Genomic DNA, 15763 nt, shown 5'->3' on the forward strand with positions numbered 1-15763 from the left:
TATCGCTTTTTTGCCTTTGCACTTTATGCTTCGCAAATATTTTTTTTTTAAATTTCAGACATGTTTATTATACTTTCATAATTTGATGCTCCAGGGATAACTATGAACAAAAATAGTAATGACATATTTATTTAAAATATTTCGATTTAATATGAATTTATTTAATGATATTTAACTACTACTTTGTTTTTATCATCAAGTTATTATTTATAGCGCTTCGAGGAAATAATAATATTACATAATGCATTATTACATAACATATTACGACATAAAATATTAGTACGTAACATATTATGTCGGACTGTCATTTCAATACTATATATTTCATGTCTTAGCCGGGAAGATAGTTCTTTCTTATACTAAAGAAAAAATTGCTGGTCTTTTTTGCATTTTCATTTGTGGGTGCATCTTGTTATTTACGAGTAATGTTTATTATATGTTAAAACTATTGTAAATATTTTGATAACACTTCTTTTCAGAATGTTAATTTACCAATTGAACTTGGAGAAACATACAGCATAGCAATGGAGGGAGAGACATTCAATTTATTACGGGTACACGATGCTCATTTGCTTATAAAGGTAAAATACTATAGAAAAAATTAACTCAATTAATGATTTAAAGTAATGCAACAAATACTTTAATTTTTTAAAAAAAATACATCTATATTTTCACAGCTTGTTCTTAGAGGTGCTGTGTTTGCTCGAATGTCACCAGAACATAAATTGCATTTGATAGAAATCTTGCAAAATCTTGGGTAAGATTTAATTATTTGATACAGAAACAACTTTTTTAATTGTTTTATTTTAGGATGCATGATTTATAAGTATTATTTGGTGATTTGCTTTCCTTTCATTTTTGAACAAATAACTTTTTCTCTGTACAAAATATAGTGATTGCAATATTTTGTTTCAAATTGTTAACTTTAAATAAAACTACAGTTCTTATATGCTTTTTTTAATAAATTAATAAAATTACCACATATATTTATAATTTATATAGTTTAACAGCGTGAAAAGATATATCTGTGTAACATTTGACACTAATGCTTAAACTTGTATTAGGTTATAATGTCTTATTAATAGATCTTACAAAATAATTTTTCTTCTATAAAAGCAAAAGAGTTTCTTTTTTGAAAGAGAGGTAAAAAAAAAAGATTTTAAAAAGGAATACAAATGTTTCATTACTTTATACAAGAATCTTTGTCGGTGCCCGGATGCTGAATGGAAGTTACTTGAAATACAGTGAATGATACGAAATGTATGAAAAGTAATAATAATTCCAGTAATGAAAATTCTCAAAAGTATCGATACATTTAAGCGCCTTTAATCTACATTTTATTTATTTTTTTATTTACTTGTTTTTATTATTTTATTACATTATACACAACTTTTCTAAGAAGTTTTATTGCATTTAGCCAAGTGTTCAACATCAGAAAAATATAAATTATAACCTTTTTGTTCAGATTATCTATTTCAATAGTCTGAGATTTTGTAACTTCCGTTCTTAGAATAAGACAAAGTTTCCAGCATTGTTGTACATAGCGGAAGATAAAAACGAACACAACGTTTAATCTAACTATCGTATTTTTTCGAGCTAGAACTCAAGGATCTGACCGTCTATATGAAAATTAATAATTCTAGTTACAAAACTTTAAGTATGAAACCAAACGCAAAAAGTCCTTTTTCTGAATACATTCTTTTAATAAAAGGAGCAGTCGTAATCTGTAAAATATGGTACTAATAGTTCATCAGGAGAGCAAAACGGACTTACTCTTGAGCCCCTTAATGTAATTTTTTTCTTTTTAATCTTTTTTTTTTTTTGTTTTTTTTTTTTTGTCCCCTTGGAAAACTTCTTTTTTATTGAATTTTTCATTATTTATTATATTTTTCATTATTTTTTATAACTAAAAATATTTTATTTAACCCGTTTAAATTTTTGATTCTTTTTAGCTATCAAGTAGGCATGTGTGGTGATGGAGCTAATGACTGTGGAGCTTTAAAAACAGCCCATACAGGAGTGTCTTTGTCGATGGCTGAAGCTTCAGTAGCAGCACCATTTACAGCTACACAGCAGGATATTCGTTGCATCAGTACATTAATCAGGTAATATAAATTTTCGAGGTGGAGTTTAAGAGTTGAAATAAAATAATTATTTAAAATTACACTCAATGCTACTGTAACATTTTTTTTTAGGGAAGGGCGAGCAACTTTAGTGTCAACATTCGATGCTTTTCGTTACATGGTGTGCTACACTTTCATGTTTCTAGTAGCTATATTAATGCTGTTGTGGGTAAGATAAATAAATTTTTTAACTATAACTATTTATCGTGATTCATGTATTAAAATATATCTAACAAAAAGTCAAGTTTTTATGATCAATGGGAATTTTTGTTTTATTTCATTTTTCTAAACAAAAATACTCTGGTCAGCGGAAACTGATTTTGGAAGTAAGCACATTTCTTCACTGCTTATCGTCAACATTACCAACGTCTGCCTGCACCTCGCTAAGTCAGAGGTTCTCTTTTTACGGATGGTAAGATTTGAACTATTTTTCATAATTTAGCGTCAATCAGCCAAAGGTAATGACACAGTCTCCGGCAACTTAGTTTACTTTCACTATCAGTTCTCGCTCTACTTGAGTATATTTATGTTGTTCCTATTTGAATAAAAATAAATATTTTGACAGGATGGTCAAAGGCCTTCAGACGGTGCTTATGTGATAATTGACGTCATTCTTAATTTGTCACCTCCATTTTTATGTAAGTAATTATTATTACCATAGATAAACTAAAAATGAATCGAATTTATTTACTATATTTGAAATGTAAATATTTTCTTATCCTAACTGAAATATTGCATTTATTATTATCTATTAACTTAAAAATAAAACTGGGGATTTTTTGAAGACCGATATTTATATTTTCTTAAAAATAAATTTTATTATATAAATTTATAAATATTTTTAATACTTATTAGTACGTACTCAATGATTAGTAATTATCTAAGTGTACCTCTAGTATTTAAAAAGTATTGCGATTGGTAGGCACTTGACATAGTTGATAATTAATTTTTGATAACCGCTAATTTTTAAAAATTTTTGATGCACGCAGAGTAACTATCAGCATTTCAAAACAAATATTTTACTGGATCTGAAAAAAAATTGCTTTATAGTTCTACAACAGATATAGTTAAATTATTTCTCAAATTAATAATTAAATTAATTATTAAGCACAGGTTATGGACTATTTTCGGTTTTTGACTATTTTTGACTATTTTGACTGGGTTATATTTACCTTAACATAAATTTCGCATCTTTTGAACATTCTCAAGTTTCTGAAAAACATTTTTTAATAAGACATATACGGTTTACTGTAAAAAAAAATAACGAATTTTTTTGTGTCACAAATCAAAATAATTATTGAAATGATTTATACATGGTCACTTACATAGACTGCGTAATCTTTAAAAACTCGTAGTTGAACTCATTTTGGTAATTTCAAAAGGGGAAGCGAGCATTTAAATTTGAAATAACTGGACTCTAATTTTTAATGAAAAAAAGGGAAGTCTTAAGTAACTCAATATTTACGAAAATTAATTTATTTATATAAATTATTTTAGTACAAAAATATTAGTTTGTAAACAAAATATATTTCTTTAAAACCCAAAAAAGTATTAATTAAAAAATTCCTTCTGTTCCAATTGCTACTATTACTTCTTTGATATAGTCACTATTTTTGAGCTTAACATAAGTACTTTACGAGTATTTATGTAAAGCTCAGTAGCAATCACAATAAAATGCACATCCATTCATTTTAACAATTAACTATTATAAATAAAAATTTAACAAGTGGGATTAAGTTATTCATTTCATTTAAAATTAAAAAAAAATTAAGTATGAGAAAACTTTTAGAATATAACTTTTATTTGAAAGTGTACAAGCTCTTTAAGAATAAAATAGTACTTATATTACAGCTCGACTAGGATGGTTACTCCTTTTTTTAAGGAAACATTTAGCGTTCTCTCCTTTTCCTACAATATAATGCGTTGTCGCGGCAACTTATAGGGTCAAAAGAGTTCAATTGGAAGTTTTTTTAACAAAATGAAATTACATGTTTCAGCGTTTTTAAAAAAATTACAAATAAAAAAAAAAAAGAAATGCGTACTAGGCCTATTTTTTAGGGTTAAAATTACGCATTGTTAGTTTAAAAATGTTCTTTTATTGTTTAGTTGGAGCAACAGGAGCTTATTATAAATTAGTCAAAAATCACCCAACAAGAAGTGTTCTTAGTTTCATACCTCTGTTTTCCATTATTTCCTTCATGTTCTTCCAAATCTGCACAATGAGTATAGCCTACGAATTCTGCCTCTCACAGCCATGGTAAGTAAATAATCATAACTGTTCTTAAATAAGAATTGAATATAAGATTGTAAATCTAATTAGAAAATTTCAAAATATTTAATAGTTATTTATTTTCTAATTATTACTTTGCCATGCGAAAGCAAGATTTTGATTATCGGGTTTTCATAATATAAGTCGAAGTCATTTGTTTTTGAAACTAAACTGTCGAAAATTCCGGATTAAATTACGGCAAAAAGTACATGCATTCTGAGTGCCGGTAATTTTACTAGAATATAAAAAGAAAAAAACCATTTACATGTAAAAGAACAAAAAAACTGATATGTCGTAATTTTTGCAGTAATAACTTCTGTAAAATCACTGAATCACTCTAATTAAATAAATATTACGGTAAAAATTACGACGTATTTAATTGTAATGGATGTTAATAGATTTACCTGTGAAATTAATTTTACGAATGACGCGCTCAAAGTTCCGGTACTTTCAATCGTAATTTGATCCGTATTTTTTTACAGTGTTCATCAAAAACATTTGAGAGATTTTTCAAGCATTTTTGGGGTATATTTCACAAAATAAAATAAAAATTTACTGAAGATATAATACAATTTTTACATTAAAAAATGAAAATGCAATCCAATACTATATTTTTATGTACATTTTCTAAAGCTAAACATTTTATGTACTTTAAAGGATAATGATTTAACTAAACTAACTGAAATATTCAGTAACAAAGAATTTCTCAAAGCAGCATTGCCTAAAAAACATCGAGAAAAAAAGTTTGTGTGATCCGTCTACCACTGAGGATATTGTATGTCAGCACGGTGATCACTGCGAGTCGGGTGTGGGATTCGTATCGACTAGCCATAGCTGGGATTCGAACCCAGGTTCTATCACCCCGCTCTATCATCTGAGCCACCATGGCTCATCAACATACTATGTTTTTTTTCTATATTTTATAACCGTCGTTGAACAGCCGACCCAATTTTGGGTTTATGACTACTAATGTTCAACTCCGTAGCCATGTAATTTTGAACCAATCCAGAAGACAGGGAAACTCCTGGATCAGTATCCCCAGAGGTATTTATTTGTTATGGGAACATGGAGTACTCTTTGACTCGACAGATATAACGTGCATCAGTCACCATTTACTACCAGGCAACATATTATGTGTCGTTTTCAATTATTTCTGCAACTATAAACACATGCTTTTTTTTTTTTTTCAACAGGTACGTGCCATTTTCATTCGACAAGAAGAACGCCCATTTCCCTGAGTCATCATATTCAGGTACGACAATCCTTATGGTGAATATGATGACTTATTTAACTGCAGCAATCGCATTTCCTACTGGTAAACCTTATCGTGCCAGATTCTCTTCAAACAGTAAGCAAAGCTATTTTTTTACAAACTAGATTCAAAATACTGCTCCATATTTAGTATAATATTTTATTTTTGAATTGCACTTGTAATCAATTGCAATTATGATTATCGTTTTTGAACCATCATTAAAGCATATCCATTATCATCCTTATTGAAAATAATGTTCCATGTAATGTGAAATATGATCGGTGTATACTAAGAAGCAGCCCCCTTAACTACATAATTTATTTAATTTTATAACAGAGATTGAACTATCAACCCATTTTAAAGTTTACTATCAATGCTAAACTCCGTAGCCTCGTAATTCTGAACTCAGCCCAGAAGACAAGGGAATTCTGTATCAAGCATTGGGGGAAAATAGCATTCATTGAAGACTTTTTTATAGAGTTTACCCACATGTGCGTTACACTGAATAGAAAACCACGAAAACCTGTAATGGTTAGCCCGTTGACAGGAGGATTCTAATCCATGAAATGTCTGCTACAGAGGATATTTTACGTCAGCACTGTGGGGTCAGTATGAGCCGGGAGCTGATTTCGTATCAACCAACCGCCGTTTAAATTCGAACCTAGGACACTTCATTGGGAAGCGAATGTTCTATCCTCTGATCCACAGCTGCTCATATACGTACACTGTAAAAAGAACTTTTAAAATGATTAATAAAATAATAATAAAGCTAATAAATAATAAATGATAATAAAACTTAAAATAATTTTTAAATTTATTAATAAGTTGTCACTCACACACAGATTGCACAGCGATCTTTAAGAACTCAGAGTTGAACTCATTTTGGTAATTTCAAGAGGGGAAACGATGATTGAAATTATAAATAACTGAACCCTTGAATTTTTATTAAAAAAAAAGGAAATTTCAATCAGAGCAAAACCTCTTACAGTTAGTACGACTTCATGGAGATTCCTACCCATGGTCTGTGTATTACTGAGGATATTTCACGTCAGTACTGTTGTCAGTGTGAGCCGGGAGCAGACTTCGCATAGATCAGAAATCGTTGGTATTCTAATAATAATGTCATTAAAATCTTTCTCTAAAAATATAGATAAATATTTGTGTAAGGCTCTGATGAATTTGAAGGATCAAAAATACCATCACAATATCACACCAACAGACGGTGCTTTTGTTGACAGTAAACAAGCATAAAAAAGTTGATGATTTCTTATTTAAATGTGAAAACAGATGTTAAGAAAAGAACAAGTGCAAGAATACCAAGAAGAAACTCAAACTAAAATTGCAAAAAAGAAAAAAAAAACGTTTCTTTGAATAGTTCTATTTAAAAAAAAACTGGAATAAGATAACTTTTGATAATTTATTTTCTAAATAAATATTGTTTTAAATAAAATTCATCGTGATTAATTATAGGTTGTTGATTTGCTTACATAACTGAAACGGATGATTTTCCGGACATCATGACTCCCTTGCAATCTCCATAATGTTGATCATTAATAAATTTTTAATACTAATACTCTCAATTGTCTCAACAGAACTCGAATTAAACAAATTAAGAATAAGTGTATAATGTTAAACATATCATTTATACTCATTGTAAGAAATTTATTTTTAAGGTTGGAAATTAATAATTGTGCCTGTACATTTCACTTTCCTGACTTAGACTATTTAAACATGATATTAATAATGACAAGTCCTATTCGCATAATTATATTTCCCTTATTTCCATATAAATAATCATTTTGTATAATAATCATAACCTGCATTTTTTTATTCATTTGCATTTTTCTTCTCTAGAATTATATGTGAGTGCTATTATTGCACAGTTTATTCTCGTTGGCCTGATATTTTTGTACCCTCCAGGCTTCCTGATTTCTTACCTAAATGTAAGTACGAATATAAATTTATTGCTTATATAAAAACATCGCATATGCAGCAGTATTGTTGCATATGCGATGTTTGCATATGCAACATCTTACGACAAACATCGCATACGACACACACGACACATACGACACACACGACAAACATCGCATATGCAACAATACTGTTGCATATGCGATGCAATTGTTTAAAATAGGTTTTGAACAAATTTTTTTAAGGTGTATTATCTGTTTATTTAATTTTTGATACCTTATTTTATTCCATCATTTCATTTATCCACTGATGTGATATATAGATTGATTCAGTACATCGTTTACGAACTTGGAGGAGCAGATTCTATATTCTTGGGGAAGAACTCACAATGAGAATTGCTCAGCAACCCATGGAATGAAATGTCATAATACGCTGCTATATATTTTCAAATGTTATTCATATTTGAATGCTAATGAATCGAATGTTTGTTGTCGAAAATTTCCCAGATTTACCTGTTTTATCGTAATTTATTGATTTGACGAGCAATTTTCTCAGCTCACCGATTTTGTTGCCAAAAGAGTCAATTACTATAAAACAGCTATTCCTGGACCTACTTTAATGTAATTTTTGACAATACTATTAGAGAACTTAAAATATATATATCGATAAATATAGTACATAATATGGAAACCCTCTCGGGGTATACAATACTAATTCCGGCCATAGTTGCAATATAATTTCAATCCTTATGATAAATCCTACGTCCTTCTATTGTATTACGACCCTATAGAACAAAATTAAAATGTCGTATAATACCATTTTAATAAAAAGTTAAATAAAATAATATTAAGCTTTGTTTCTTTGATGGATTTAATTTGGTAAGCTAATAATACTAGCAAATTAAGCAACTAATTAAATTGAAAGAAAGTTTGAATACCTGAGAAATTTTATGTAAAAATAAAAGGTTTCGTCTTTACTCGCTGCCGCTTACCAGTTCACAAAATCGCTTCGCTATCATTTTTCTTTCTTGCCATTTCTTTTATTTATAAGCCTAACTTTAAAAATTATTCATTTGGAAGATTCTAAATTACTTTATTCCGTTAACACAGCTTTGGTTCCACAGATTTTGTTTTCAATTTTATTGATATAAATTTTGCTCTGTTATAATTGCAACTTCATCTACAAACTCTTTTAAATACAATTTAATTATGTATATATGCATTTATTCTGTATAGTAAGATTCCTTAATATTCTTATCGCTATCATTTATCAAATTGTTTATTACTTAAAATAAGAACAAGATGATTCACACATTATTTCCCTAATATTCTTATTGAAATCATTTATCAAATTGTTTATTACTTAAAATAAGAACAAGATGATTCACACATTATTTTCCTAATATTCTTAATGTAATCATTTATCAAGTTGTTTATTACTTAAAATAAGAACAAGATGATTCACGCATTATTTCCCTAATATTCTTATTGGAATCATTTATCAAATTGTTTATTACTTTAAATAAAAACAAGATGATTCACACATTATTTCCCTAATATTCTTATTGCAATCATTTATCAAGTTGTTTATTACTTTAAATAAAAACAAGATGATTCACATATTATTTTCCTAATATTCTTATTGTAATCATTTATCAAGTTGTTATTACTTAAAATAAAAACAAGATGATTCACACATTATTTCCCTAATATTCTTATTGCAATCATTTATCAAGTTGTTTATTACTTAAAATAAGAACAAGATGATTCACGCATTATTTCCCTAATATTCTTATTGGAATCATTTATCAAATTGTTTATTACTTTAAATAAAAACAAGATGATTCACACATTATTTCCCTAATATTCTTATTGCAATCATTTATCAAGTTGTTTATTACTTTAAATAAAAACAAGATGATTCACATATTATTTTCCTAATATTCTTATTGTAATCATTTATCAAGTTGTTATTACTTAAAATAAAAACAAGATGATTCACACATTATTTCCCTAATATTCTTATTGCAATCATTTATCAAGTTGTTTATTACTTTAAATAAAAACAAGATGATTCACATATTATTTTCCTAATATTCTTATTGTAATCATGTATCAAAGTGCTTATTGAAAATAAGAACAAGATGATTCACGCATTATTTCCTCAATATTCATTTAAAATAATCATTTTAAAAGCAATAAATTTTAAATATTTTTTTACGTAAATGACATTGTTATAAACATGATTGAAAACAAAAGTACTTTAATTAAAATAATATAATGCACAAAATAAGAAAGAGAAGCCCTTAAATGCCTCAGATTAGATAAATATACCTTAGACCTTAATTAGATACTTATTAAACTCTTTAGAAGAAAATGTTAAATCCATATTCATTAATATTTCTTTTCAGTTTAAACTCGCACCCACTTTAAGATATCACCTGAATCTATTAGCAATATCCTTGGGTGGTATGACATTCTGCTTCATTTGGGAAGTAAGTAATTCATCAAATGATATTTATTTAATCTTTTTAAGTACTTTTTATATGTGCAAATCAATAATTTCAACAACCTCGGATGTTCAATTCATCAATATGAACCAACATGCATCACTTTAGTGATGCATATTGATTCGCTTCAGACAGTCACTATACTATGGCCATTATAATTCAAATTAAATGCATAAATAAAAATAAATAATTGTTTAAAAGCCACACTTCCATGTAATTAGTAGGAGATTGTAAATAAAATACAGTGCAATTAAAAAAACAAATACAAAATATACGGGCTTTGTAATTTCGCGTAATATTTCGTTCAATGTGGTTTTGAATTTCAGATTTTTTAGTTGGGTCTTTAAACATTAGATCACAAATTACAAGTATATTAGTAAGCCGGTAACATAAGTACTTGCCTTTTAGTTTTTAAAATTGAATGCCATTAATAATTTTCTTATAATTTAAAAGATTCAGGTATGTACTTTAATAATATCTTTAAATACGTGAATGTATAAATTCGCTAATTAACCAAGCTGAATACTTGTTTTTCGAAAGGGTTGAATTAAAAAAGAAAATAATTAATTAGTACTTAATAATAATACTATAATATCATATATTCATGCACAAAACTGGTGTGTATATACCACACAATTAATAAAGCGGAAATAGTTTCAATTATTTCTTTTCATTTATGATTATCTGTTGCAGTTCCGTGTGGCTTCATGTAAATAAATAAAGCAAAACGCATATTTTGTGGTTCATTTCATCAGAATAGAGATTAATTACTGCATTCAGCATCACTTGACATGATGCCATTGCTCGCGGCTCGTGATTGACGAAATTTACCACTATCATACACTTTTCGTCGGTACATATCTCTTTTGACGGGCCGTAAAATACTTATTTCTACAGTATGCGTATTAAAACTGCTCAGTACTGGAGCAGTTTTAATAATTACCAACTATATCAGCATAATACTTTATACTGTGCCGTAATTACCACTGTGATTATTAAACATCAATTCACTAGTATATAAGACGTGCTAACTTGAATCAATCTTGAGGTACCTTTTGGAAGATGAAGGTTGTCATTGTCGATAAATCCACCCCCCCATTGGTGACCCGGACGTGATATGATCACGCCGAACTTGACAGTAACGCCCACTTCGGTCTGGTAACGCCTATTTCGATGGATGGTCCACATTGAACAGTTGACTTGCTACTTGTGACTGCGACATTATCCACCTCCTCACGCTGTTCTTACTCAATCTCGTCTCGATCACACACAACATCAGCCTGCATACACACGTCTGCTAAAGACAACACAGGAACGACTACGACCGTGAAGTTAAAACACCTCTCACATTCAGCACTCAAAAAAATCCGGTGACCTTAATCCAGCTCTCCCGGGCTTTCACAAATGCAGCAACTAGTCGTATCCGTTCATTGAATTCTATTCCTGATAAAATTCTGGTGGGGGAGTATTGTGGCGTAACTACCACTACGATTATTAAACATAAATTCACTGGTATATAAGACGTGTTAACTTGAATCAATCTTGGGGTACCTTTTGATAAATGAAGGTTGGCATTGTCGATAACTCCTCCCCGCACAATACCTATATTAGTATATGGGGTACTTCTTACATAATCTTTCTCTATCTGAGTTTTATGCGAAATATATTTTTGTCTGTGGTAGCAAACTAAAACCGAAATTTTAAAAACAAATGAAAATCTTATAAGACCTAGATGAGGACCATTTCTCTAACTCATCTTTGATATACTGTTTAAAATTTGCTGTAAGTAATGGTGGAAAAAAATTCTTTCGATTCTACTCCGTTAAAATATTTATACACTATCTTTGTTAGTACTGGAAAAATATTTGTTGAAACCGCGGAAATTCCGTTGTAGGATTCTTACTAAAACTTTCACCAATTACCAATAATTACCATAATTAATTAAGCATCATCTGCGCATGACGATTTTCTATAGTTCCCCTAAATAAATAAGTATCTTTACTTCATCTACTTTGCTTTTTAATACATAGCTTTTTTTTATTTCAATCAATACACATTATCAATATTAATTAAGCACTGGTGTAAGTAACATGACAATAAATGTTTTCGGTTCCTCTAAATGAGTAAATATTTTTTCTCCATTAAATTTGCCTTTTAGTATCGGGGTTATTTTTTATTGAAATTAATACAGTTTACCAACATTACTTAAGCATCATTGCCATCAATAATAGTATGGCTTCTTTTTTATGTTTCTCCTCAACGAAATAGTACCACTTTTCTATTAACTTTGCCTTTCTATACATAACTATTTTCTTTCATTTAAATTACCGTTGTTTTTAAATACATGTTACCGGCAAAGTATGAAACACCGGCATTGTATAGAATGCCTGACGTTTTTAGGCAAAGTATGAAATGTGAGAATTATTGCATACTTTCCCAAGGCATTGTATAGAATGCCTAGGCAATCTATAGAATGACAAATGCTATTTAGGCAAAGTATGAAATGAACGTCCTGATGAGGCTATTATGTAAATGATATGCATGTTACTGTGAATGATCGAAATCGGTGGTTGTTGACTTTCACCGGTGAATGTTGACAATCACATAGTCGCTTTGGTGAATGTCCGAAGTATTTATTTCATCCGATTTGATATTAATTTATTCGTGAATATAATTATTCGATATTTTGATACTTACTGACGATTGATTAGAAGAAACATCAGTGTTTAGAGTATCGGGTAAATATATATCGGGCAATGGCTCTTGACCTTAAAAAACATCAGTGTCGGGTATACCGGGCAAATGTATACCAGGCAGTGGCACTTAACCAGACCTAGTATATATTTCGGACGTTTACCAAAAGTCTAGTCGTACTAGGTCTAGTTAGCCACTGCCCGGTATACCCTACACTGATGTTTCTTCTAATCTATCGTCAGTAAGTGTTAAAATATCGAATAAATGTAATTACATCCACGAATAAATTAATATCAAATCGGGTGTAATAAATATTTCGGACATTCACTAAAGCGACTATGCGATTGTCAACATTCACCGGTGAAAGTCAACAACCACCGATTTCGGTCATTCGCAGCAACATGCACATCATTTACATAATAACTTCATTAGGACGTTTATTTCATACTTCGCCGGTTTCTCATTTGGCATTCTATAGAATGCCTAGGCAATGTGTGAAATATAAATCATTTCATACTTTGCCAGCTAGTTTTAGGCATTCTATACAATGCCGGATTTCTTACTTTGCCGGTAACATATACAATAAATTAAATTATTTTTCATCTATGCATTTATCTTCAATTTAAAGAAGAAGAAAAAGGATTCATATTTTCTTAAACATTTTCATCTTTTCTAACAGAAATTCATTGTACAACGATTCTTGGCTAACTTTATTCTACCGAAACTTAAAGGAAGAAGAGGTCCAAAGCGAAAGTATGAAAAATTGGCACAGAGTTTATCGGATGAAGAATGGCATCCAATGCTATCAAAAGAAGATTACTCGAACAACGATGAACAGCCTAACACAGTCTGCAGCGTATCTTTAAGCACCCAAATAACTAAAAGAGAAAACTATGTGAACTTAAAATAAGCAGCTAATAATTATGTCTTCGATAATCTTCTAGTACAATCTTGTAATTAATCATTATAAATATTTCATTTTTGTAAATAATCACGTATTGTATTTGAAATATTCCCCAGAACTGTCACGAGTTTACTTCGAAGATATTATTATTAGAGAATTATTTCTCTTAGAGAAAGTAATATAATTTTAAGAACACAATAATTTCTCATCATTCTGAGTGGTAAAGTTTATTGACAATATAGTATCTGAAGAAACATTTAACATTTTTTTTTAAAAAAAAGTTCTAACGAAATATGCTTCATATTATTTTTCAGAATATAAATCAATTAAAAACTCCACTAATGGGTTAGTTTCCCGATATGGAATTTTGGGATTTCGCTCCAAACTGTTCTGGCGTTGGCGTTCGAAAACAAACTGAAAAGTTTAATCAGCTTTTACAGTAAGAGAAGAGTAGAGATATTCTTTCCTTCTTCTTGTTACTAATAAATGATTTTGTGTAGAATTCAAATGTTTTGAAAACATTAATTCAAAATGTTTTCCAATTCTGTACCGACAGTATTTTTTGTCACTTTTTCATCAAAATTCCTTAAAAATATGCATTTGGAAGTAAAGAATTTGATTAGTGCAATAGGAATGAATAAAAAAAATATTTAAAATAATGATTTGAGCGAAAATTATGAATTGAATCAATTGAAAAATCAACAGTTATCAAACGTAAACCGTCAAACGATAAACTTCTCAATTTTTGTGATATTAGAATACTAATGTAAAGTCAAATCCAAATGTTACAATTTTTTCAAATAAATTTTTCTTATATTTGTAATTTATGTTATAATAAATATCTTTATATAAAAACTTGTCAATAGTTTGCTTCTGGAAAGGAAATAATTCATGAAATTGTATTTGAAATATTCTGATATCTTCTAAATTTTAACACCTTAATACATGTAGAAGTAAATGTTTCATGAACAAACCGCAAGATTTATGTGAAATCTCAAAACGATTTACTAGAAGTAGAACACTCTTCTTTGAATTGTTTATTCTATTAAAAATAAGAAAAATAAAAACTTCTAATTATTTGAGCCAGTATTATACTCAGGAAGACTTTGGCAGAAAACACTGTAAAAAAAATCGGTTTATTTTCCCTTAATTTAATAGAATACATATTCGAGTTCATATTCCTAACAGAATAATTGGGAAAGGTGCAATGCATTTCGCTTTATCACGCATTTGAAAGGAATTTTGCAGAATTTAAGTTTCATGTTTTTTCTCAAATTTCGCGAATACACGCGTTAAGTTTCATAGAATTTTCTTTCTCCAAAATATAAAGTTAAGTGTAAAATAATAATAATAATAATAATAACAGTTCTACATTGGTTTCATGCGGCAAATAATTGCAAATTAGTAGTTTTTTTCTTTTTTTCGTAGTTGTTTTTTACCAAGAACTCATTTTATCAGTAAATGGTTACTCAGTTATAAGACCAATCAGTGAACCAGCAATAAAATATAAATAAGTAAAAAAAATAAAAACTATATTTTGTGATTAGGTAATTATGAACAATCTTTTCTACTTTTTTATTTTAGTTTACTTAGTGATATTCTAAATGGATGTTTAAATAATTACCCTTCTTATTTTCGATTGAAAAATAGTTGGCTGTGCATCATCATTTGATAGGATTTCTTAAATTACTCACTGCACCATGAATTCTAACTGAACAAAAAGAATTATTTATCTCCTCGATTTATTTGCACTGAATATCGGGAATTAACTTAGAGAGGCACCAAGCTCATAAGTCACCATGATGGTGCAGGTGATGAAATCTAGGAATATAAAAATAGCTCAAAAGTGTACCTTGTAGGTACTAGATGTATATTTTATTTTTTTATCTCATTATAAAATTTTAGTTAAATCTCCTTATAAAATTTTTATAATTTTCGAAAAATATTTTAAAGCTATTATCAATCAAGTATCAGTTAGTGATCTATTATTAATTATAGTAATTTTATTAATATTGAATTAATTAAATTCAATTATTTATTTTAAATTATTTATACTTAAGTTTTTAATTTAATGTATTGTTGATTATTATGTAACTGT

The 15763-nt window shown here is 28.8% G+C and overlaps 1 protein-coding gene across 5 annotated transcripts in view; it reads left to right on the plus strand.

Annotated features, from left to right (window-relative positions):
• The window catches only part of LOC107456608 (polyamine-transporting ATPase 13A3), a 101322-nt gene extending 86802 nt beyond the window's left edge, over window positions 1–14520 (plus strand). For 4 of the 5 annotated variants that reach the window (XM_087166987.1, XM_087166988.1, XM_087166985.1 and 1 more), the window contains exons 20-29: window positions 480–581; window positions 678–757; window positions 1953–2105; window positions 2196–2292; window positions 2689–2761; window positions 4230–4380; window positions 5586–5740; window positions 7499–7587; window positions 9969–10052; window positions 13441–13863. In XM_087166987.1, the coding sequence (XP_087023113.1) occupies window positions 480–581; window positions 678–757; window positions 1953–2105; window positions 2196–2292; window positions 2689–2761; window positions 4230–4380; window positions 5586–5740; window positions 7499–7587; window positions 9969–10052; window positions 13441–13671 (1215 nt within the window). In that variant the 3' untranslated portion in view covers window positions 13672–13863. Of the gene's footprint in view, window positions 1–479; window positions 582–677; window positions 758–1952; window positions 2106–2195; window positions 2293–2688; window positions 2762–4229; window positions 4381–5585; window positions 5741–7498; window positions 7588–9968; window positions 10053–13440 lie in introns of all 5 variants that reach the window. The other variant, XM_087166986.1, reaches the window with a different exon arrangement.
• The last annotated feature ends 1243 nt before the right edge of the window (window positions 14521–15763 follow it).

The sequence above is a fragment of the Parasteatoda tepidariorum genome, chromosome 1 (genome assembly GCF_982258835.1).
Source record: "Parasteatoda tepidariorum strain Cologne lab strain chromosome 1, Ptep-v5.0, whole genome shotgun sequence".
NCBI lineage: Eukaryota > Metazoa > Arthropoda > Arachnida > Araneae > Theridiidae > Parasteatoda > Parasteatoda tepidariorum.